The sequence below is a fragment of the Mytilus edulis genome, chromosome 3 (genome assembly GCF_963676685.1).
Source record: "Mytilus edulis chromosome 3, xbMytEdul2.2, whole genome shotgun sequence".
Taxonomy (NCBI): domain Eukaryota; kingdom Metazoa; phylum Mollusca; class Bivalvia; order Mytilida; family Mytilidae; genus Mytilus; species Mytilus edulis.
In genome coordinates this window covers 44,168,721-44,191,997 of record NC_092346.1, presented here as the reverse complement: position 1 = coordinate 44,191,997, position 23,277 = coordinate 44,168,721, and the positions used below count along the sequence as shown (strand labels likewise).

At 31.7% G+C, this 23,277-nt stretch overlaps 1 protein-coding gene across 2 annotated transcripts in view; it reads right to left on the bottom strand.

Annotated features, from left to right (window-relative positions):
- Window positions 1–23,277, bottom strand: part of LOC139516595 (E3 ubiquitin-protein ligase TRIM9-like) — a 64,031-nt gene that overhangs the window by 39,891 nt on the left and 863 nt on the right. For both annotated transcript variants that reach the window (XM_071306787.1, XM_071306788.1), the window contains exon 2: window positions 5,777–5,872. In XM_071306787.1, coding sequence (XP_071162888.1) covers window positions 5,777–5,872 — 96 coding nt within the window. The remainder of the gene's footprint in view (window positions 1–5,776; window positions 5,873–23,277) is intronic.

The following is a 23,277-nucleotide window of genomic DNA, read 5'->3' as shown; positions in this document are numbered from 1 at the left end:
CAATTCAACAATAGCAGGTACACAACTTCAGTATGTGTTCAATCTTTATGTGAGGTTTCGAAGATCTAGGTTGAAAGCTGTTAGAGGAGTTGTTGATTCAAAATAGACTCCTACTTTTCCCCACCCAACCAAAATCACTATATATATACTATTAACTTTTTTTGCACTACAAAGTTGTGTGCAACCTATCTAATAAAAAAGAGTCAAATATTGGAGGGAACAACTACTAAATCAAAGTAAATATAATTTATTAATTCTTTCCATTAAATGATTATTAGGCTTTATTGATAATATGCATTAGCTTTTAACTGTAATACTGATTTGATTGATTTATTGTTGGTGTTTGGCACCACTTAAAGCACTCTTGATTATATCAGGTGAGCCAGTTTTTACTGGTGGAGGAAGTTGAGATAACAATAGCAGACCTTTTGAAGGAAATCTGACAATCACAGTCAATTAAGATTGGAGTCAGACACAAGTTGCACTTGCCATGCATGTGCCTTGTTAGAACTCACATACTCAGTGTTGACAGTCTTGTGATTGCCATGCATGTGCCTTGTTAGAACTCACATACTCAGTGTTGACAGTCTTGTGATTGCCATGCATGTGCCTTGTTAGAACTCACATACTCAGTGTTGACAGTCTTGTGATTGCCATGCATGTGCCTTGTTAGAACTCACATACTCAGTGATGACAGTCTTGTGATTGCCATGCATGTGCCTTGTTATAACTCACATACTCAGTGTTGACAGTCTTGTGATTGCCATGCATGTGCCTTGTTAGAACTCACATACTCAGTGTTGACAGTCTTGTGATTGCCATGCATGTGCCTTGTTAGAACTCACATACTCAGTGTTGACAGTCTTGTGATTGCCATACATGTGCCTTGTTAGAACTCACATACTCAGTGTTGACAGTCTTGTGATTGCCATACATGTGCCTTGTTAGAACTCACATACTCAGTGTTGACAGTCTTGTGATTGCCATGCATGTGCCTTGTTAGAACTCACATACTCAGTGTTGACAGTCTTGTGGTTGCCATGCATGTGCCTTGTTAGAACTCACATACTCAGTGTTGACAGTCTTGTGGTTGCCATGCATGTGGCTTGTTAGAACTCACATACTCAGTGTTGACAGTCTTGTGATTGCCATGCATGTGCCTTGTTAGAACTCACATACTCAGTGTTGACAGTCTTGTGATACAGTAGATAAATTTCTTAGAGGTACTTAAAAAGCATCTGTTGTTTAGAAGTAGCATTGCATGTCAAAAATATTACAAGTTGATTTACCATTTTTCTCTTCTTTATGATTTATGATTTTAAAAAAAATTTATCAAGTTCATAATTTTAAATTGCATTTGAAAATCAACAGAAAATTTTAAACTTTAGAATCTGATGATTAATATGAAAAATATGAATTGATATCTTTCACCATAGCACCTACTGTTTATATCATCAAAGTGATGAATGAAACTTTCATCTAATTTAAAGGAAGCTGTTCAACACCTCTCCAACATGGAAAAGATCCCATCAATAACAGATTTACATTATTTACCTATCAATATGTAAAATCACTTATCACATTAAAATACAATTTTCTGTCAGGTAAAACAACAGATATACATGCTTAACTGCTGGAATCTTTAAGTTCTTCAATCCTCAGAACAAAACATATGAGAGCGATACAGACAATAGGGATTACAAGCCTTAGATAACAGATAAACAAATGGAAATCTCAGATACTCCCGTGAGGATACAAAAACATCTCATCTTGATTCATCATCTTTGTATCCTCATTATTACATACATAAACCAACATTTTTTATCCTTCTTTTGTATATTTGATGAGGTTAACATAACACCAATACAATACAAATCAAAGATGTCCAGTGGGAATTTAAAAACTGTCAGAAATCTTATCAGATGCCATATTTTTTGAGAAACATCAATCTCGCATCTTAAAATTGTGTATCTTTATTTAATAAGATGCAAAACAAATTCTGAACAACGGTATGAAAACCTTGGGTAGAAGTCATGTTTTGACTTTAAATAAAACAGTGGCCAAAGCATACAATCTGTAAAACATCAGTGAAACAGAGCTAAAACCCTTATTCATAACACAAACTAGATTAACAAACATATGAATGTAAAACCAAAAAGTTGTTAACACAGTATTGCTGCATGGCCGGTCACTGTTTTGTTTATCAACATTGTATGTCTACCATTTCTCAAGCTTCACTAGCTGTCTGATGATGCTCTACTGTGTAAACAACTTCAGTATCTTTTGTTGTCAATGAATTGGAACATCAAATCAGATGTGGGAGAGAGTTGATCAAAACAAAATTCAATAAACTCTTTTACATACATATGATGTGATCTAAAAGTTCTGCTTTGGAAAAGATAGGCAAACGATACCAAAGTGACATTTAAACTAATGAGTCGAAAAAATAAACTGACATTTTAATACATGCCAAAAACAAAAAACATTTGAAAGACAATCAAGATTATAGGAAACACATCATAGAAAACTAAAAACTGAACAAAATGAACCCACCAAAAAACTGGGGGTGATCTCATCAAAAACAACTGGAGAGCTAAAGTAATTGTTCTGGAACTCTAACTATTCAAAAGATGCAGAACCTGGTATTTGTACTTTTTACTAATGATGCTTGGCATAAATTCTAATGGAACTTGTTTTCTTAAAGCAACATTTCATAAATCAACATCTAGTTGTTAACCTAAAATTAAGGTTTTATTTATTTTGAATGTTGATGTTTTCCAAAGATGGTGAAAGCAACATTTCATAAATCAACATCAAGTTGCATCAGTGTTAACCTGAAATTAAGGTTTTGTTTATTTAGAATGTTGGTGTTGACATAACTCCCAGATCTTAAGGAAAACTTCCATATAGATTTTCTTCCTTAAGTCAGGATGGGATTGATTGATAGATGGAGGAAAAGATTTATGAATGGAAATTAAATCAATTCATAAGAAGCTTTCAGACTCCTAACAGGACTTAAATGGATGAAAATTTTGAGTCTTTCTGCAAACATTGAAAGGCAGAGATAAGCAGAATCGATACATCAGCTAATTTTGCATGAAATAGAGGGCTTAACTTCCACTTGCAAAACCAGGCTTGCAAAGAGCTATGGCAGACTGTTAGACTCCACAAGACTGAATCATTTGAGTGATGAAGCTTTTACTTTTGTGTTTTATCAGAGTTGTTATAATTAAATTTGTCTATTCATTGTTAAGATAAAGTCTCTATACTGGGTGTAAATGTACATTTTATTCATTTACTTGTCTTCACAATCAGAGATGAAATGAAAGATGGCTTTTTAATGGCATTTCCAGATAAACAATTTCCAGCACTAATTTTTTGAGAATTGTGCAGCCACCATCAAACAGATGAGAGATTTATAGCCATTTTGCAGGAAAGGGCTCACTACTTATCAATTTTTCCATATTTGCCATTAATGTTTAGAGTTGAATAGCGTGTTTAAAGTAGGAACTATTCTCGTGTTCTGCTTCTTGGTTCTATTGTTAAAGCCACAATGGGTAACTGTGAATCCCGATGTGAATATAAAAATACATTGTACATAGGACTGTTATTACTATTTTTTTCAGTGTAATTGACAGATGCATGCAAATGTCATGATTTTGGTTTGTTTTATGTTGTTTTGCTGGAATGTTAATTTCTATCAAAAACAAAGATGTCATGACTTATTGAAGTCATTCAATGTCTTTAAAAATATTTCTTTTCACCCATTTTCATAAAAAAAAATCTTATAAAAGATGCTAACTTATTATTTACTGTAAACAATGGTTTACTACATGTACAAAATTTTGATTTAGATTCTTTTGAAAATTATAGTACTTTGAAATGTTCCCTGCATTGAACGTGTTTTGTAGTAAAATAAAATGAAAAAGAGATTGATCTTGTTAGCCATCTGATTACGACTTGTAGTAGTGCTATGCAAAATCAAATTTTCTCAAACTGATGAAGTTTTAATTCTGCTCTTATTAGGAGAAAAATGCATTAGAAAACTTTCAATCATCTCTTTTGAACAATTCCCAAAACATCAATTCCACAAATGTCGTCAAGAAACATTCTCATTAAGGATGTCAATCCTTCTAAAATGAATTCTAAATTCATGATCTTCAAAGTAATTTGTTATAAATATATTGATCGGTATTTACAAGTATAACATTACTTCAAACTTTGTTCAAACTTTGATCACACTTCCTGTCTTTATAAATATTTAATCGTATCATTTCTTTTATGAATTGATGTAAAATGCTTAAAAAGATTTGTTAAAAAAAAATTATCGATTTTCTTTTTTCCCCCTCTCTCTGTCCTTCTTATTCATGTAGCCTGCAAATATTTGAGGAGTATAATTGACAAGGCTGCTTAAGTAAATGAGACGAGGAAACGGGGACCAATTAGCACTAATGGTTGTAGTACAAACTCCAATTCTCTTCAAGTCAGAAATGGTTTCTAAAATACAATCAACCTTCCGTGCTTCTTAAAAATTTCAATCCATGCTGTTCTTAACGAGAAATCAATTTTAGTTTGAAGTTTATTGTTCTCATCTAAACTCTTTTGTTACAAATAACATTTTTATTATATTCTGAGATTTTTATGATGTTATGCTTTTTTGATTTGACAGTTTTATAGCGTAAATTGAAACTGAAACTTTTTTCCCTATGAAAGAAATTATATGAAATTAAATTAAATTTGTTCGTTAGCCTAAGGCATTGTTTCCAAGTACCTTCATTAAAGTTCTTCAGGAAAACCATCAGAACCAGAAGATAAAATTGAATTTGTATGCAGACAGTAGCAAAAATAAAAATGCACAAGAATATTTCTGATCAAATTTTACATTTTATTCTGTAAATTGAAACTAGAACTGTTAGCTGAGCATTTGAGCACCAATTAAATTGTCTTTTATTAAACAACCTTAAAACAATAATAACAAGGGAAAAATATTTCTTGAATAACTGAATAGTTTTTTATTATTGAGATAGTATAAGGACTTTTTTTAAGGCTTTTTTTTTATTTTCAGGTTAATCATACAACATTATCTCTGCGGGGAAACACAAATTCATTATTTGTAGACCCAGTTGCATGACACCCTAATTGTAGCTGAGCATCATAAATCTGTATCTCTGAGACAATTCTATGTTTAGTGCATAACATTTGCATGCAATTAAATGTTTGCTAGAGTCACCATTATTTTTCTTGTGTTTATGACATTCAAAAAGCTCATAAAATATTGAATCAAAGTGAAATACACCCTCTTTTTTCCATGTCAAAACATGCAATGTCCTAGAGAGATGTAATAAGATAAATATGCTACATTGCACAAACATCTTTGAAAAATGTAAATATGTTCAACTAAATGCCTTGGAGTTGTCATTTCCCATTGTCTGGGATAAAAACGTGTGACAATATTTTCTTAAATTCCTAATAAATTACAATGACAAATATGCAAGTGCAAATGAGCTTAGTAAGCATTTTTCAGTGCTTTTATATCTTCTGTCTAGAATGAAAAGATAAACTCCCCTGGGATTCTAAAGCTGTCTATGTCAGAATTATCATGCACTCAGCATTATATTAACTGTTTTGGTTTTGTCAAAGTAATGATATCTAATTAAACTGTGGTATAATCTCCAAAAATATCGTCTTCATTCTCACAAAGCCGCTGTCAAGCTAATGTAGTTTTCTCAACAGATAATGTAAGCTTTTAAAACGTTTCCATGGAAATTTAACTTACGTGGACTTTTTCTGACATTCCTTTTAATCTTTGTATAAATTCTGTCCCAGCTTTGGCTTTCTCTGATAATGACTGTAACCCATGGGACAGTTCTGTCTGAAAAATAAAGAAAAATTTACAATAAATGAAACTATTGTTACTTTTACTATATGCTATATGGTACATGTATAAAAAATCTATATTTGCAAGATTTCTCCTCCCATTAAGTTTACATTTCAAGATATTTTGTTTTTAATTCAAGCACGTCTGAATATTAGCAGGCTTTATCTATAAGTCTGACCTATTATGGCAAGCTATAGCCGTTTAGGCTGAATTACATTTTAAAACCTTACTACAATACTCCTTACACTGCCTATGCTGTTTATTCCAAATAATCAATGTGATAAAAATCACTCACAAGTACTTCAATATAACTTTTGAAATATTTTTCTCAAAATTGCTACTATCTAGCAAGTAAAATAACCGTATTTCAGTTCCACTAAAAATAAAATCATTATTAAGAAATAGCTTCAGATATAATATTAACTATAGCAGCAACCTTATTGTCTTGCATGTAGTCAATTTCTATAAACACTGGTAAACACTATCAATAGTACATAAAGATGTATCACAAGCTGTCAAAAAATAGTCAATTTTTAAATCCAACATTGGTCAGGAGGAATTTTGGTAAAACTAAGGTTAAATCACCTGATGCAAGCTGCGAAAATTTTAACAATTCAGGTTAATGTTTTCCAGGTGTGCACACAAACAATGTGATTGGTTAAAAACATCCCAAACAATGGAAGATGAACCACTGACATGGTGTATGTCTTTTTGAAGTACAAACAATAAAGTTTGATTTTGAAACGGCCAATTAAACTTTTATCCTTAGATATCTTTTTATATCTTTAACTAAACCCCGCGAGAATGGTTTGCTATGGAACGCCATGACTGTCTTCTGATGTTGATTGTTTAATATGTTTGGTGCTTTATGCATTATGTTCAGTAGATATCCTATTATGTTCAGTAGTTATTACATTATGTTCAGTAGTTATTTCATTATGTTTAGTAGTTTTTACATTATATTCGGTGCTTTAGTTATTATGTTCAGTAGTTTCATTATTATATGCAGTGGTATTTTAATTATGTTCGGTACTTCTGACGTTATATTCAGTACATTTTACATTATGTTCAGTACTTTCGACATTATGTTCAGTAGATTCAATATTATTTGCAGTACATTATGTAATACCTTCAGTAGTCCCGCTTTCTTTATATTCAGTAGATTATTCATTATGTTCAGTAAAAGCATTGGTATTATATTCGGTTCGTTCAACTTTATCTTCAGTGGTTTTATCATCATGATGATGTAGTAAAAGTCGGGAAGTCAATAACGGAAATTGTCGGAAAAAAACGAACGCGGATATTTTTGACGGACGTTTTATTCATGAACGCCTTTACGTGATTGAATTAAAATGGAAGAAATGGAAGCAGTTTTAAATCGGTGTGGTTTATGTTCCCAAGTTGGCATTTTTCACAAGAAAAAAATAACTCCTGACTCAATTTGTAAGTTGTCGCTACAAGATTTCGCATATTTAGGTATGAATGACAGGAGAAAAATAATGGAATTAAGAATAGCTTGTGTTCATTTCAGCAGCAATATTTTGACTGCGTAATAACAAGTTTTTCATTCCCAAAGAAACACTGGAATCCCTGCTTGAAATCGATTTAATCGTTTTAAAAATATTCCCTGTGGACTACCCCCCCCCCTTTTTTGGTGCTCTCTATTTTCAACCCTCGAATTAAGCTTTCCAATCTAATTAAAATTAAAACCTTGCTTTCTAACCAATCTGTTCATGCACCGGACCGGCAACTTTCTTTATTTAATACGAAAATCTAAAGTGCCGTTATACACATGCATGTTGTTTGCTTGGAGTATACGCCCGCAAAGAAAGAAATAGCCTAAGTCCGAAGGCACAAATAAGAAAAAGAAAGTTTTATGGAAAAGGGTGCCGGGGTAAATCTCTGTTTTCAAAATATACATGAAATATTTGCCACTGCCCCTTTTTTGTTCTATGAATTCTAATCCTGAGTTTTCTATCTGTTACATGCCAAGAAATCCGAGCAAAAAATTCCGGTCGACCTCCTACGGCACCCATTAGTATTTAAAGATTTGATTTCATTCAAGAAATTAATTTAGGACCTCCATGTACGTGTCATTTAGAACACAGCTATATACCGAATGGTCAATATTAATCTTCCATGTAATTTGCTCTATGGGGTGTTTGCAGAATTTCAACGGAGGCAATTTCTTGGCATGATCAATTGTGTGTTTACCCTCCCCTTTTCTCCTTTGATCTAAAGCGTTCCAATGAATAACAAAATAAAAAGAAACAATTACGCAAGAGACTTCTAATTTTTTTACCGGTTAAAGGTGATGGGTGCTTTGCGGCTCCTCATTTCTTACCCATGAAAACTTAAAATCTTTTGTATTCCCCTTTAAATTTAGGCCAATTAAGAAAAATTATCCCCTTCTACAGTAATCCGAAACAAGAATGTGTCCTCAGTACACGAATGCCCCACTCGCACTATCATTTTCCATGTTCAGTGGACCGTGAAATTGGGGTAAAAACTCTAATTTGGCATTAAAATTAGAAAGATCATATCATAGGGGACATGTGTACTAAGTTTGAAGTCGATTGGACTTAAACTTCATCAAAAACTACCTTGACCAAAAACTTTAACCTGAAACGGGACAGACGGACGGACGGACGGACGCACAGACCAGAAAACATAATGCCCCTCTACTATCGTAGGTGGGGCATAAAAATTAAAGGCGACAATAAAAATACATGTAAATCTTGTAAATAATCAAAATGTTTCTGTGTATTTGGTTTTGGTTTGTTCTTCAAAATACCACTTAAGGCCAGTGGCTTGCCTGAATAAGAGAAGCTTGCTAGTGAATACGTGCCCTTACTCTAAGATCCATTATGAATAATAAGAATTCATGAACCTCAAGAAATCTGACGTACCCATAATTGACAATAAATTATCAATTAACATTTATCCGTTTCAGATCCGTTCATCATCCATTTTATCCGTTATACGTCCGGTAGAAGTCCGTTTCACATTCGTTGAACATCAATTTTATCCGTTAAACCACAAGCAAATGCCGCCAAAGGGCAGTGTCTGGACTGAATAAAAGCTGCTTGATTGTGAAGACGTGCCCTTACTTTAAGATCGATTTCATGAATCTTAAGAAAGGCTAATTGGCATTTCAGACGCAAAATTTTCAATTGGCATTTATCCGTTTAAGATCGGTTCATCATCCGTTTAATCCGTTATACGTCCGGTAGAAGTCCGTTTCACATTCGTTCAACATCCGTTTTATCCGTTAGACGTCTGTTAGAAATTCGTTGGTGAATTTATCTGCCAGACCTCAAACGGATGTATAACGGACACGTTACGAATACAAAACGGAAGTGAAACGGACGAGTACCGTACAAAACAGACGACTACCGGACGTTCAACGGACTTTTCATCCAATGGACGTCAGTTCAAAGTTTTGAACATGCTCAAAATTTTCCACCAGACAGAACGGACGTCGACGGATTAAACGTACGCTAAACTGACATGCAACGAATATGGACGGACGTCTAACAGATAAGAACGGACGTCTAGCGGACATGAACGGATTGAAAAAAGTTATCCGTTAGTCATTTGTTCGAGCTATCTTAGTCAAAATATTGCTGCTGAAATGAACACAAGCTATTCTTAATTCCATTATTTTTCTCCTGTCGTTCATACATGTACCTAAATATGCCATATGGAAATCTTGTAGCGACAACTTACAAATAAAGTCAGGAGTTATTTTTCCTGGTGAAAAATGCCAACTTGGAAACGTAAACCACACCGATTTAAAACTGCTTCCATTTCTTTCATTTTCATTTGATCATGTAAAGGTGTTCATGAATTAAACGTCCGTCAAAAATATCCGCGTTCGTTTTTTTCCGACAATTTCCGTTATTGACTACCCGACTTTTACTACATCATCATAATAATACAACCACTTTTACTACATCATCATAATGATACAACCACTGAACATAAAGTTGAACGAACCTAATATAATACAGATGCTTTTACTGAACATAATGAATAATCTACTGAATATAAAGAAAGCGGGACTGCTGAAGGTATTACATGATGTACTGCAAATAATATTGAATCTACTGAACATAATGTCGAAAGTACTGAACATAATGAAAAATGTACTGAATATAACGTCAGAAGTACCGAACATAATTAAAATACCACTGCATATAATAATGAAACTACTGAACATAATAACTAAAGCACCGAATATAATGTAAAAACTACTAAACATAATGAAATAACTACTGAACATAATGTAATAACTACTGAACATAATAGGATATCTACTGAACATAATGCATAAAGCACCAAACATATTAAACAATCAACATCAGAAGACAGTCATGGCGTTCCATAGTTTGCCCTATCATTCATCTTTATTGTTCAATTCCAAAGAATTATGTGTTTTCATCTAATGATCTGCAAAAATATGCATTGTATCTTTGGAGAAAAAACCAACACCAGTTTTACCACATATTAAAGAAGTCATGGTCAATTGCCATTAAATGAGCCAACTTTCCACAAGAGACCAAATGACACAGAAATTAACAACTACAGGTTACTGTACAGCCATCAATAATGAGCAAAGCATACAGCATAGTCAACTATGCAGAGGCAGATCCAGCCATTTTTAAAAGGTGGCGTTCCTAACCCAGGACAAAGGGGGGTTCCAAGTACATGTCCCCATTCAAATGCATTGATCGTCCAAAAAAAGGGGGGTTCCAACCCCCAGGAACACCCCACCTCCCCCCTGGATCCGCCACTGCTATGCCATGTCTTGTTTTATTCATTACCAAAAAAGAATGATAACAATTATCTATGTTGTGGAAATAATTACTAGAGAATTGACAGCACAGCAATATATTGTCGACACAAAAAGCAATATGTATACATCAACACCCCTTGATAGACTTTTCTTATTTACAGTTCTTTCCATTCTCTAATATTAAATTACTTCATGGAAAAGAATTGCTTTGAGGCATTCACTCTGCCAATTTTACAATGTGTATGTATTAGATACAAATCAATATGTATTTGGTAAAAAGAAGAATTGTAAGACAAAAACTATTTGTAGGGTTTCAGTTCTATGTTTGGTATTCATGCCGTAACAATTGAAGTGCTATCAAAGAACTTATAAGGTTTCTTAGGGAATGTTAAAGTATTAATGTTTAACATTGATGTCTAACAAACTTTGACATTAAACAAGCAACAATCAATCAATCAATTTAAAATCTTTTGTGGGTGTCATTACATCTTAAGTCAAATTTAATTCTTAGTTGCTAAAAACTCTTCAAATGTATGTTTACTTTCAGTAAAGCTTCCATGAATGACAGTTAAGATTAATGGTTATCTCACACATGCTGAACTGAAATGTTGTAAAGTCTTTTACAAGAACATAAATGTAGGGTTAATTGAACAAACATATTTTTTTTACCAGTCAGATTCTACTCTATAGAGAATATTGATACATTCATCTAGCTTTCCGAAACCATATTTGTGTCCAAAAGTACTTAACCTAGTATTTTCATATACCTAAAAACTAGGTTCCTTTTTTAGGCTTTTATCATAACATGTATACAATGGCCCCAAGAGTTTAAAAGTTTCTAAAATATCATCTTTTACTCATAGTTCAGCAATAAAATCATTGCAAGATATTTTGAGTATAAGTATCTATAATACTAAAATTACGAGGTCCAATTTGTCAGCCGTCATCACGTAAAAACGACGAATCAAAGAATTCAACTTCATATACAACTAATATAGTACAAAGGTGTAGATTAAAAATTACACCACTCAAGGCCCTTTTGTTTTCCACGTAATTAATATTGCCAATAATTAGGAAGTTCCGGGTCGAGTCCGATACCGATACCAATAGTATAATCACCTGTTATCTATTACCTTATCTGTACGTTCCGCATCTGACAGGCGCACCACCAAACGGTGTATTCAGGATTAATATGCTATATACACGGGTCATAATCACAGGGTTGACACTACTAAATTGTCAAAATATTACCTATTGTAGTATTTTAATCCGTAAGACTTTCTAAGATAACAATACGAATACTAAAAATCTGAACTAAAAATAAGTTTCAATTTGTTAGCGGGCATGACTCAAAGAATTCAACTTTATTTATAACTAATATAGGACAATGCTGTTGATTAAAAAATACTCCATTCCAGGACCTTTTGTTTTCCAAATAATTAATATTACCAATAATTGATAAGTTCCAGTTCGACGGGTTCAAACAGAAAGATTTGAAAGCAGAGAAAATTGTGTATCTAATAATCGGCATGACTTTATCAGATGACAGTACTAATACTAAAATAAGGCTTGCGCATAGTTATATATTTTAATTCAGTCACGGACCCGCGATATCACGGGTGTGTTCTAGTAAGTATATATTTAACCAGCTGCCTATATAGATAAGGACATCCAAAGGGAATTACTTGTTGTAATCAATTTCTATGGTGGCGCCATGATGTTGTAAATCAGACAATCCCTCAACACCTTGTAATTTACATCAAACAAACACTGGTCAGTCAATACACATCTCAGAAATGACCAATGATTAATTACCTAGTAGCTAGCTATGACAGGGAAAAGATCTGACTTTCCTGTACTTTATACAAAAATTACAATAGCAATCCTTTGCAAATCAAGCTTTAATATGCTATGCTGTAAGTGTTATAAGGCCGGCTATTTTTTTATTCCGTATATGTTAATCATTAAAAGTAAAAGATTTAACTAAAATTATTTGTAATAAATTAAAGAGGAATAATTCTTTTGGCCTGGTTAATGATACAACTGATTTTGTTCATTGACTTGAAACAAAGACCAGAACCTAACAACCAAATATATGCAAATTGACGATGGTGTTTCGTCAATCTATTATCAATTACAATTTAATTCATTTTCATTGACCAACTTCGTAAATCTGGAAGTAAGTAATTTAGTGTTATTTCAGACTTACAATAACTATTTCTTACAATGTCTAACACATCTTCGCTAGCCAAGGGTTACGATCCACTCCTGCTCTCTCCACCCTTGTAGCATTGTTTTAACAAAATCTGGCTCGATCCGCCAAGGGTGGAGAGAGCGGGAGTGGATCGTAACCCTTGGCTAGCGAAGATGTGTCTAACAATGCATCATTCAAATTGAAATTTCAAAGAAAAGTGATTCACACATGTATGGTTTAAACTTTTGGTTGCAAGTCCCTTGTGTTCTCATTCTTATCATGCCAAAAGTTCGTCAAGTCTGCTTCGTAAAAATTATAGTTTGATGAGGAAGAAATTTACTATTATCATAGTGATACCTAATAATTAAATGTATAGGAAAGCCTGCAAGTGCTGAATCGTATTGGAAATCCAAAGATGTAATAGACACATTACCATAAGAAATTTATTTCCTCCGGAAATATAAGTCTTCTACAATATACCAGCGATGGTTAATAATCACTGAGGCTATAAAACATTGTCAATTATATTATCGTCTGATGGAAATTTTATAACAATTTGTCTGGAGTAACACTGCTTCAGCATAGTATGAGATTGGAGAAACTGAGGTCATTTCACTAGGATATATGTAGGAGATTTTAATTAGATATAACACATCTTGTAAGTTTCCAGGATTATCTTTAAAGAGTGTTGCTGCATACAAGAAAGCTACTAAAGGAAAGGTTCTCAACGGTTAATATAAATAAGAAGATGTGGTATGAGTGCCAATGAGACAATTCCACTTTCCATCAAAGTCACAATGTATAAAAAACCAGATGCTCCGCAGGGCGTAGCTTTATACGACTGCAGAGGTTGAACCCTGAACGGTTAGGGCAAGTATGGACACAACATTCAAGCTGGATTCAGCTCTAAATTTGGATTGTGATTAAATAGTTGACACAGCATAGGTTTCTGACACAGAATGAATGTGTTCTAATGAACTTAAAATTTTTGTTTCTCTTAGAGCAATTCACTATGCTGTTGAATATTAATCCTCTCAAAAAAATGTTTGAAGAAATTTTCTTTTTTATTTATGAAATTTCAAATGAGAAAAATTGAACCCAATTTTTTTAATCACATCCCCCTTTCCCTTATTCCAAAACTAATCTCAATTAAAATTTCTAATGGAGTTTGCAACAATAACTACTCATTTAAATACATCATAAAATATTAAGATGTAAAAAAACTGCTTGTTATCACTGAATGGTAAAGATTATTTTAATTTATCAGTTGGTAGTAAAAAGTGAATATACATTGTATTTTGTATATAACAAAGATTTAAGTTGATTCTGGACAAAGAAAGATAACTCCAATTAAAAAAAAATCTTGCTATTGCACAATATTTTGCAATTAGATATTTCTTGCTTACTATTCTGGACAAAGAAAGATAACTCTAATTAAAAAAAAATTGATATTTCACAATATTGTGCAATTAGATATTTATTGCCATTGCGCAATACTGTGCAATTGAAAAGACTTGCTATTGCACAATACTTAATATAATAATTTTAGATCCTGATTTGGACCAACTTGAAAACTGGGCCCATAATAAAAAATCTAAGTACATTTTTGGATTCAGCATATCAAAGAACTTCAAGATTTCAATTTTTGTTAAAATCAGACTAAGTTTAATTTTGGACCCTTTGGACTTTAGTGTAGACCAATTTGAAAACAGGACCAAAAATGAAGAATCTACATACACAGTTAGATTTGGTATATCAAAGAACCCCATTTATTCAATTTTTGATGAAATCAAACAAAGTTTAATTTTGGACCCCGATTTGGACCAACTTGAAAACTGGGCCAATAATCAAGAATCTAAGTACATTTTTAGATTCAGCATATCAAAGAACCTAACTGATTCATTTTTTGTCAAAATCAAACTAAGTTTAATTTTGGACCCTTTGGACCTTAATGTAGACCAATTTGAAAACGGGACCAAAAGTTAAGAATCTACATACACAGTCATGACAGTTAGATTCAGCATATCAAAGAACCCCAATTATTCAATTTTGATGAAATCAAACAAAAGTTTAATTTTGCACCCTTTGGGCCCCTTATTATGTTGGGACCAAAACTCCCAAAATCAAACCCAACCTTTCTTTTATGGTCATAAACCTTGTGTTTAAATTTCATAGATTTCTATTTACTTATACTAACGTTATGGTGCGAAAACCAAGAAAAATGCTTATTTGGGTCCCTTTTTGGCCCCTAATTCCTAAACTGTTGGGACCTAAACTCCCAAAATCAATACCAATCTTCCTTTTGTAGTCATTAACATTGTGTTTAAATTTCATTGATTTCTATTTACTTAAACTAATGTTATTGTGCGAAAACCAAGAATAATGCTTATTTGGGCCCTTTTTTGGCCCCTAATTCCTAAACTGTTGAGACCAAAACTCCCAAAATCAATCCCAACCGTTCTTTTGTGGTCATAAACCTTGTGTCAAAATTTCATAGATTTCTATTAACTTAAACTAAAGTTATAGTGCGAAAACCAAGAAAATGCTTATTTGGGCCCTTTTTGGCCCCTAATTCCTAAAATGTTGGGACCAAAACTCCCAAAATCAATACCAACCTTCCTTTTGTGGTCATAAACCTTGTGTTAAAATTTCATAGATTTCCATTCACTTTTACTAAAGTTAGAGTGCGAAAACTAAAAGTATTCGGACGCCGGACGACGACGACGACGACGACGCCGACGCCAACGTGATAGCAATATACGACGAAAATTTTTTCAAAATTTGCGGTCGTATAAAAAGTAAAAAATAACATGTTTAGGTCAAAGTATGGCCATCAACATAGAGCCTTTGCTCACACTGAACAGCAAGCTATACTGGGCCCCAAAATAACTAGTGTACATGTACAACAATTCCAACAGGAAAACCAAAAGAAAAAAGAAAAAAAAATTATCACACCAACAAACTATACAACCACTGAACAACTGAGGACAGGTGCATTAAATGTTTGGCATCAATCTTTAACTCTAACCTGAAAAGCTCAGACCTGGCCTCGCGTTACTAAATATTTATTTTTTTTATTGGGGGGGGGGTTAGTTTACTTTAACATGTTGTTTTGTCAATCAGGTCTGTCTATTCTTATTATTATTTACTGACCTTGAGAGACCCTTATGGGTATTCAAGGTCCTTAAACAACCCCTAGTAGTTTAATTATTATTTATTGATGCCCCTTACTACATTGTATTTTTAAACATATTTCAGCTTGCAATGTCTAAAATCTCAGCTCTAATCACACTTAATAGTTCATAATACTGTAAATATTAAAAGTGATTAATTCAAATTTAAAAGTACAAAATGTTAAAACATCTCTTACATAATTTAATACTTCTATTGCATTAAACATGTTAAGTATTTTTAAAAGTCCTATTCAATTCTCATTTATATTGAGTTCAAGATTGATGCTTATCCTTGAGCTTGACTTTACTTCAAAACATGACACCTTTCAATGCTGCATACATGTTTAATTTACAATTTGAATTCAATAGCATCACTTTACATTTTAAAATTAAATTACTGTGCAGATTTCTTTTCCAATTTAAGTATTTCTCAAATTTTAACAACTTCAAAACAAATATTTCTTTAAATTGAGTAAAGCCAAACCTTTAATTAAATACTTCAGCATAAAGTTGCCTTTGATATCTTGTCTTGTAGATAAAATGACTATACAAAGATTTTCTATGTATATCTCTACAAATGACAAGACAAATTGAGGAACAGTCCATGACATTACCCTATAGACATCAGTAACAATAATAAGTATGCTTTGACATTACTTGGTATTCTCTGTTGTCTAAATTTTCTATTCATGGCACTCATATCCAGATAGTTTTATGGAAATATTAGAAAAGCTTTGAGTGATTGTATAGTTAAAATTCACCAGGGGATAGACATATAAATTGTTGACAATATAGAGACATATTGCTAATTTCAATAACCAACCGATTCAATAATGTACTTCAATCACACTACAATTTATTCTGAATGATAATAACAGCTTTAGGTAATAGTTTACAAAATGTAAGATTCATTGATTTGCATGAAAATACAGTTTAAACTCGAGCTCATGTGCTGTTTTTAAAAAAAACAAAACAAAACGGAGAAAATGATGAAAAATTTGGTGAAAAAACAAAAATACTGTTCAAAGAGGAAAAAATCAATAGATTTCTTAGAATACTATATAAAAAGGCGGCCTTAAATATTAAGAATATAATACATTGTATTAAGAAGTTTGCAATATTCTTATACATGTATAACTTATTGTCTTATTCAAATTTTAACAGAAGACTTACAAAGTTACAATTGATGGAAAATATTGGAACTAATATGTAGAGATGCAAGACAAAAATCATCAGGGGCAATCAAATACTTATTGATATATTTTTCCTACACCTACAATATGCAGCTGACCAGCTGTCCATCTTGATAAGTAATTATTGGCTATTTCAGATGATATTGTAAATCTAGAAATTCCCTCAACACCTTGCAATTTACATCACCAAAACACTTGTCAGTCAAACTCATCATAGAAATATATACATTGTAAATAATAATTAATTATTACCATGGCCAGTATCATTTACCTACATGGGTCTGATTAATAAACCTAGTGAAAGCAAAAAAGCATAGAAAAAATAAGATTTAAAAAAATAAAATAAAAGTTTTAGAGAAACATCAGAAAAGACTAAAAATTTAAAAGTATAAATTACTATTCCAAATACATGAAATATAAGTCAAATGATAAAGCAATTTTTTAGGTTGATTCTGCACTTTAAAAGATCAAAGCAATTACATAAACTAAATGTTCACCCTAAGATCATGAAGATAGGAGAGACATTATATGGGTTTTCTGTCAAAAAAGCAAATCAGAAAATGACTTTGATAACAGAATAAAATTGAGAGTAATAACATGCAAGAATCATCAATTTGATCTGGAAATTCCAAGACCAATAATGTTATAAACATTATTACCATTAGAAATTTATCATCAGCTGAATTGTATGACTGCTTCAAATATACCAGAAATGGCAAATAATTACTGAGAATATATACATTATACATCATTGACAATTATATTAAGATCTGACAGCTGAGATTTCATTATAACTCGTCTGGACTAACACATCATCTAGTATTGTTATTATGTAACGAACTTTTATGTCTTACAATAAAATATATACTACTGCCTAGAACTAGACAAAGAAAATAATGTATTGTAACCAAGAGACATTTATCAACTTCCTGTTCTGATTATGGACCACCAGTACTTCTATGACAGAACAAATGTGATGTTATATTTTCTTTACTTCTGTTCAAAGAGTATTATTTGTCTTAAAAATGAAATTAAGTGTACATGTACAAAATAAATAAATGGAGGTGAAGGTCACTGGTTGCTTCTACATGTATATTGGTATGTGATTACAATGTAGACAGCTGCTTATTTCTAACACTTTATGAAACTATTTGAGGATACATTAAAGATCACTTACATGTTTAATTTCATAATTTTGCATTTAGCAGCAAGATTCAAAATAAGTATTTTGCTTTTGGTGAGAGAAATTGACAAAGGATCAGAAAATTTCATATATAAAAAAATCTTCAAAAGGAAATCCTGTTTCAAATTCAGACTTCAACTGTAAGTGTGCAAACACAAAATGTACAACTAGACATACAAATGTAGGTGGATCCAGGGTGGAGGTGAAAAATTTGGTTAATTAAATAGGGAATCACTGAAGCATGACTGGAGTGCTCCCCCCCTTTTATCAGAGGCGGATTTAGGGGGGGCCAGAGGGCCAAGGCCCCCCTTTTTGGGAAAAATTTGGTTGCTTATATAGAGAATCACTGAAGCGTGGCAGGAGTGGGCCCCCTCTTAGGAAGTCATTGGGCCCCCACTTATGAAAATTCCTGGATCCGCCACTGTTTATGAAAAGTTCTGGATCTGCCACCTGCCACTGCCAGAGATTTAAGGATGCTACACTTTTATGTATTCAATGTGGAAAGATTGTGGCAAACTCATGTTATACAACATCAAGAAATCTTTTGAAGAAATTTAATCAAAATCCAATGTATAATATCAAGATTTTGTTTCAAGATTGTGGACAAAACACAACATACAAATGTAGTGTAAATAGCACTTAGATCAACAACTTTTATAGTACTGAATTAATACCGTTAATGATAAGAAAAAACAACTTTACATTGAATAGAAAACCTGAATGACATGAAAAAACTTTCATTTCTAACTGATATATTATACTTGTACCCTTAACATATCTGCTTATTTAACAATTTTCTTAGCGAAATTAAAACTTTCACATAGACCATGTACACCAAAACCGCTTAAAAGAGTTCAAATAAACCTCTTTCCTTTTTCTCTTTAAAATTCAAAGTAAAGTTAACTAAATAAAAGAACTGAAAGAAAATGTAATGCAATCGTAATGTTAATGAATATTACAGAAGCTAAAATACCGTACAAAATGTTTGTATACAAAAGAAAATCAGTAACAAATGAGTTATTCTAATGACTAGAATGAGTTTTTAATTCTTACATTGTCGGCAATGGTACATTTTTACATTTGAAGGTGTAAAAGAGAGTTAAGTTACAGAAGGCGTAACCTAGAATTTAAAGTCACTGCTTGTAACTAGAATTGTCCTTTGTTAAGCTTAGGTATTACGTTTACATCAGATATATAGCAGTCGCCAATTAGTCATGTTAGTTGTAAGGAAGAATGTCAAGCTTGTTAGGTGAAAATTCTGTTTCATATCAATGTACAATGTATATGATTACAAATACGACAATTTGATAGACAAGAAAATAGAAATATATATCACTTTTTCAATACTAGATCCATACATTTTTTTGTACTTCAGAGATTATATGCTGATGAAGAAGGGTGAATGGAATTGAAAGACACAGGACCGTTTAAAACAGCAACTAAACACTATAAATACATTGTATGGCTGTGCCATGCTGACCTCTTAAAACTGACCATCAACATGTACGGCGTTGTGCAATAAGGCAATTGCTACACAAAATAGTCTGACAAAGTGACCTTGACTTAAATATCACAAAGGGATATTTGCTATGAAGTCAAGAACCCTTTTTTGAGACCAAAGATGATTCGCAGCCTTTTACCAATCGTAAATTTGAAGTTACAAAAATGTACTTTGATAAGTCCTAATCAAAAGTGTCCAAGACTCATCATCAAGGAACAGAGCTTATAATGTCTTATATTGCTGTTTTTTCACCTTGAAGAAACAATTTGGTTTTTACCCTCTTATTGCTGTTCTCCATCTCCAAGTAAGAGTGAGGCTTTCAAAACAAAGCAAAAACTGACAGGGGCCTAAACTGCAATTTTGCAACAAGGCAAAGTATATTCCCCAGATGGATTAAATCTTCCCAAGGACACCTCAAATTTACGTTGTAGTATGAAAAATGCCTGCCATGCACATTCAATTCTTATCTACAATGTAACACTTTATAAAAGATAATGTGAGTGCAGCACTTTTCATTTTAGCAAATTAAAAGATAGCAAGTAATTGCCTACAGTATAACAATGTGTTTCACATTTTTAAATTATCATAAACACCACGTTATCATCTTAACTAAATTTATATTATATAAGTTTGGGAAATTAATATTTGTTCAAGAAATTAAATTCTGATAAGATTTTGATTTAAGATAGCTGTACTTGAGGTATTGAGATCATAATATCAAACCAAAATTAGTTGTCAGAAGATTTACATTCTATTTCCACTTTTATCCAAGGTTTATTAAATTTGTTTTAGGTAAAGTAATATCTTTACAAAGAGGGCATTTCCTGTTCTTTGACATTGGAGGTTTTCACAGGTGAGCTGGTTAAGTGCACAGGTGTTTTTTCTTAAAAAATGTACCTGTCTTTTTGAATTTAACAATAACGGTAAAAACCATGTCATAAATTTAGTCAATCATCTTTTTTCATATCTTTTAAAGCAGTTTTATTGTATTTTGACAAAAATCTGAACACTATATACATTTCATAAACTGCTACGTAAAAAAAAGTATTTAAACAAAACAAAAGTCAATCCTATATGACTGTTATACAATGTATAATTTGAAGCTCTTACCCTAATCTTTTAAAAAAATATATAACTTTCAAAGTTCAAATAACAATAACTAACATGACTAAACAGTTGCATTAATAATTAAACTTTAATCCAAGATATTAGAGACTTAAAAGCTTTGCAAAGATTCAAAGTCAAGAAATCTAATAAAATATCAGTAATCTCGTTAATCATCACTGAAAAAGGTGTTGATGCAGAAGCTAACTGCATTAAAGAGCTACCACCGCTATTAACAGATAACACTATGCAGAGATGATCCACTTAACCTCAAAATATCAAATATCAAATGAAACAATGTGTCACCAGCTAATAACTTATAAAAAATTCATGTGATTATGACTGCTCATTGATTCCTGATTTTCTATTTACAAATTTAAATGCAATTTTAAGCTACTATAAACAATGACTCATTGTGTACACATCCTTAAGTATTACACTAAACTTGTTTGAACATTCAAAACCCAAAACCATGTGAATCGATTTTGATTAAACATCTTAAAATTGACGAGACCTCAGTCGCCAGTGATTGTAAATGACGTTATCGTTACATCGGCTGGTGTACATCTTTTGTCACAGATTAATATTTGTGAGAAAATTGACGTTATCGTAACATTAGCTAGTGTTTGTCTTTTGTCATAGATTAATATATGTGAGAAAGTTTGCTGAAGCCCATCATTTTTCATTTTGATAGTTCAATTTCTTTCTTTGTTGTTATGGTCATCATCTACTGGGAATTTAATCTTCGCTTCACTAGTTATCATACTATCAAATTACAAATTAATTCGTCAAATTTGAATAATTTGCATATTTGCAAGATATGGGTTTAATGTGACATGTCAATAGACTCAATACGCATGTTGAATAATGGATGTAATTTATCAGATGATAATAGATAATGGTCACTGCTGGTCAGAATTTTTCAAACCCATCCAATGGACCATGACAGAAAATGTGATAAAGGAATTTTCTAATGTGGTTTACGATAATCTTCATTTTATTCTTTTCTTTATGAATTGAATTTCTTTTCAAATTGCCCTTCATGAATAAGTATTCTTTAAACTGAAGAAATAGGATAAAATTTTCCCACACAAGAAAACAAATTAAATTGAATGTTCAGTTTTACTTTTATCTTCAATTCTTAAATGGAAGTTATGAAATGTTGAAAATTCAAATTTTATCGACAGAAATGCTGTTAAAAAGCAGTAAAACCCTATAATTTTCAGTGACACCTACCAGCTTTAATATAATTACTAATAATCTTACAAAAATGCAAACTGTACATAACAGAGACAAAATCCTCGTAATGTAATGTTAATTATAGGGAAAGCTTTTGTTTTAATAGAATTTATTGTGCACATTATATATATATAGAGATGAAAATATTTATCTTAATTATCGTCAGCATTATCACAAAGTAGGCTTAATTAGGATCACATGATGCCTACTGTGTATGTTGACAGTTTGCTTATTTTAAATTAACAGATACTTGTGTCAGAATTCACAACTCATGCTGTTTCATAGCAAATAACAATTAACACTTAATTCATAAACGATTTTGCATGTATGAAATAGATTTGACATCAATGAATAATATTATGAAGAATTTATTGATTTAGAATTACATAAATTCCTGAATTCATTGCAGAGTATTCTGTTTGAGTCTTTTAATAAATTTGAAAAATTTATATAATTTTTCAGGCTTACAATGTATACAATGTATCTACAAAGAATTTTTGTGGCTTTATTAATATATTGTTCAAATAGAAATATAATTTAAACTTGAAATTTCTTTGTGTTTTTTAAAGTAACTGTGTAATCTATTGTTAAATACAAAATAACACAGTCATGTATATATATAATGTATATATATATATATATATATACATGTCTATATAAACAATGTATAATAACCCTTTATTTTTGTTAAATATTGGCTTTAAATTGGTTTAATTTTAAATCTACAACAATATATTTACATTATACATGTACCAATTATTTTCTCAATTTATTGTGTTTTTGTCATGATAACCATGTGGGACCTTTGTAAATAATACTTCTTAAAATTCTACAATGATTTATGGCAAACAATAAATTTATAAATTGTTTATCAAAAAAGAAAAGAAAATCTGTGTATCACTTCAAAAATGAAGTTGTTTACAAACAAGAAACACATGCTGGATACTTATATCTTGACATTTATGTTCTGTTAATGTGTAGTTTACATGACTTAAAGGATGTTTTTACTTATGT